Source organism: Merops nubicus, unplaced genomic scaffold (assembly GCF_000691845.1).
Source record: "Merops nubicus isolate BGI_N331 unplaced genomic scaffold, ASM69184v1 scaffold25506, whole genome shotgun sequence".
NCBI lineage: Eukaryota > Metazoa > Chordata > Aves > Coraciiformes > Meropidae > Merops > Merops nubicus.
Window position 1 is genome coordinate 1624 of NW_008615978.1, and position 3215 is coordinate 4838.

General features: G+C 55.6%; 1 protein-coding gene across 1 annotated transcript in view; it reads left to right on the forward strand.

Moving 5' to 3' along the window:
- The window catches only part of LOC103775266 (formin-like protein 2), a gene marked incomplete at both ends in the record, with an annotated part of 3471 nt that extends 672 nt beyond the window's left edge, over window positions 1–2799 (forward strand). The window contains 3 exons of the mRNA XM_008942714.1: window positions 456–605; window positions 1528–1629; window positions 2484–2799. Of these exons, the coding sequence (XP_008940962.1) occupies window positions 456–605; window positions 1528–1629; window positions 2484–2799 (568 nt within the window). The remainder of the gene's footprint in view (window positions 1–455; window positions 606–1527; window positions 1630–2483) is intronic.
- Window positions 2800–3215: the final 416 nt, after the last annotated feature.

Sequence of the window (3215 nt, forward strand, 5' to 3'; positions counted from 1 at the left end):
CTCCCCACACTTGGGCTCTAGACCCTTCCCCAGCAGCTCCGTTGCCCTTCTCTGGCCACGCTCCAGCCCCTCAAGGTCCTGCTGGGAGTGAGGGGCCCAAAACTGACCCCAGGATTTGAGGTGCAGCCTCCCCAGTGCTGAGTCCAGGAGGACCCAAAGCGGTTCAAAGCTTGCTCTGGTGTTAGCTTTGGGGATCAAACACACTCACTGTGCACACCCCAAACCCAACACGAGGTCAGCAAGAGAAATTGGGGAATTTCCTTGGGCCCACACAGCTGCTTTGAACCCTAAGAGGGGCCTCACTGCTGCCTGCTGGCCACGGGGCTGGTGGCCACTGCGGGCACCAAGAGGTCCAGAGTTTCCCTGGGTGGTGGGAGTGTCTGAGCTCTCTGGGGTCCTCCTGCTGGGAAGGGCTGCCAGTGCTGAGTGGCACCTTGGTGTCCTTGGCTTGGCAGAAGCTGAAGCACACGGAGAGTGACAAGCTGCAGGTGCAAATTCAAGCCTACCTGGACAACGTTTTCGACGTGGGAGCTTTGCTGGAGGATGCTGAAACCAAGAATGCAGCCTTGGAAAGAGTTGAAGAACTGGAAGAAAACATTTCCCACGTGAGTATCACACTTGGTCACCTTCCCCTCTGCCCCATGCCACTTGCTGTGCAGGATTTGTCCCTGTGAGGTGCTGCTCTGCTGGAGACAAGGTATCCTCTAGAAAGCACCTTGGTAGATCTGCTCCTTTGAGCTACCTGGAAACCTCATGGCTCACTCTGGTGGCAGATTTTTAGGGGCTCACTTCTCATCTCTTGGTCCATAGACTCATCCTGGGAGTCCAGATGTTCATTTTCTGTCAGAAGGAGTAATAAATAGGATTGCAGAAGGTTTTCTCTCAAAAGCACAGCAGCCTGTGCCACCTCTGCACCCAAGTCAGCGTGGTTGGTGGTGGAAAGAAGCCAAAAAGAGCAGCAGGGCTTTGAGATCCTGGGTTTGCAAGGCTGGCAAAAAAAAAATAAATGGAAAGACAATGCAGGAAAACCAGAAAAGAAACTCTTTAATTCATCACTAATCAAATGAGCCTCGTTCTGAGAAGTGATGCCACAGAACCACAGGATGCTTTGGGTTGGAAGGGACCTTAAAGATCATCTGATTCCAACCCCCCTGCCATAGATTTGTAGGTTCTGTCCTTTTGGCACCTCTGGGTTTTGCAGTGGTGCCCCTGTGGGGTTCTGTGGGGTTGGGGGCTTTCAGGTCAGACTTGGTGTGGACATCAAATGCATTTGAAGTGGCTTTTGCACCAGCACAGCTTCATAGTGACTGGAGTTCCCTGGGGCTGAATGGTGACACTGATCCCCTGAGGAACCTTCAGCAGGGCACGTGGTGCCCACCAGGAGCACAGAGGAACCTTCTGTTCCCAAAGAGACCTCAGGGTTGGGTGGAGGATCCATAGTTTAGCCCATACCACTGCTTCCCCACGGCCTGGTTGCCAAACTGGCTGTCAGCCACGTGCCTCATCCTCTTCTCTTTTCAATGGCAGTTGTCTGAGAAACTCCAAGACACGGAGAACGAAGCCATGGCCAAGATTGTGGAACTGGAAAAACAACTTATGCAGAGAAACAAAGAGCTGGATGTGATCCGGGTGAGCGTGGTGGGAAAGCTCTGGCTGGGGGCCACGTGCAGGGACAGCCAGGGAGGTTCTCCAGGTGACAACTGAGGGCCTGGCTTTGAACCTAGGACGTGTTTCAAGCAGAACTTCTTGTGTGTGCACTCAAAGGTGGAGTTAAAGCTCTCTGAACGTGCCAGTGAATCAGGGAGTGAGTCAGGTACATGTTGTAGTGTCCAGGTTTGGAGGTGGACCTGGAGTCCTTCAGACTTGGGCTGTGCAGCAGCAGGATAGGTGTGAGTGCCCTGTGGCTGTGCTGTTGGGTGCACCCAACTTTCTGTGCACAGTCCAGACTCCTTCCTCCTCTGTGTCTAGTCTGAGTAGGAAAAACTGAATAGAATGTTAACTAACTTCAGCCTAAATGTCATCCCCGAAGGGTGGCTGCTTCTAAGGTTCCTCCAGGGGGTCTGCCCTGGCTTCCTGCAGGTACAATCTCCCCTCCAGGTCAGGAGCTCTGTTCCTGCTTCCCTTTTTGGGCCAACATCTGCTCGTAGATGGAGCAGCCAGCAAGGTGTCAGGTGATCTGTTGAAGGCAAGACCCAGGTTTTGTGTCTACACCATGTATTTAAAGCTAGTGTAGGCATTGGGGGGCATCCTGGAGGGGTGGTGAGGAGGAATTCTGCACCCCCAGGTGCTGGTGCCTACAGGTGGCATTTCCCCCAGGATTCAGTGCTTGGGGGATAACACCAGCTGAGCTCTTCCTCACCAAGGAAGACGTGTGGTCTGGTCAGAGCTCAGCGTTGGGTCCAGCGTGGCCCACGTCAGGCTGTCCTGAACATGGCACAGACACTCTGAGACTTGTCAATCCCTTGTTTCTGTGGCACTCCCAGGAGATCTACAAAGATGCAAATACCCAGGTTCACACCTTGAGAAAAATGGTGAAAGAAAAGGAGGAAGCCATCCAGCGACAGTCGACGCTGGAGAAGAAGATCCATGAACTGGAGAAGCAGGGGACCATTAAGATCCAGAAGAAGGGAGATGGTGACATCTCCATCCTTCCTGTCGCTCTGGCCTCTGGGATGGTGCCAGCAGGGTCAGAGGCCGTGGCTGGCACCTGTGGCACACCCCTCGCTGGAGCTGCATCTTCAGTGCCACTGCCACCACCTCCCCCACCCTTACCTGCCTTGGCAGCAGCACCTGAGGCAGGTGAGAGGCGTTTTGTCCACGAGAGGGGGCTGGCCAGGGGCTGGAGGTGGAGTTTGCCCTGCTGGCCAGGGGCTGGAGGTGGGGTTTGCCCTGCTGGCCATGAGCTGGAGGTGGAGTTTGCCCTGCTGGCCAGGGGCTGGAGGTGGAGTTTGCCCTGCTGGCCATGGGCTGGAGGTGGAGTTTGCGCTGCTGGCCAGGGGCTGGAGGTGGAGTTTGCCCTGCTGGCCAGGGGCTGGAGGTGGAGTTTGCCCTGCTGGCCATGGGCTGGAGGTGGAGTTTGCGCTGCTGGCCAGGGGCTGGAGGTGGAGTTTGCCCTGCTGGCCAGGGGCTGGAGGTGGAGTTTGCCCTGCTGGCCATGGGCTGGAGGTGGAGTTTGCGCTGCTGGCCAGGGGCTGGAGGTGGAGTTTGCCCTGCTG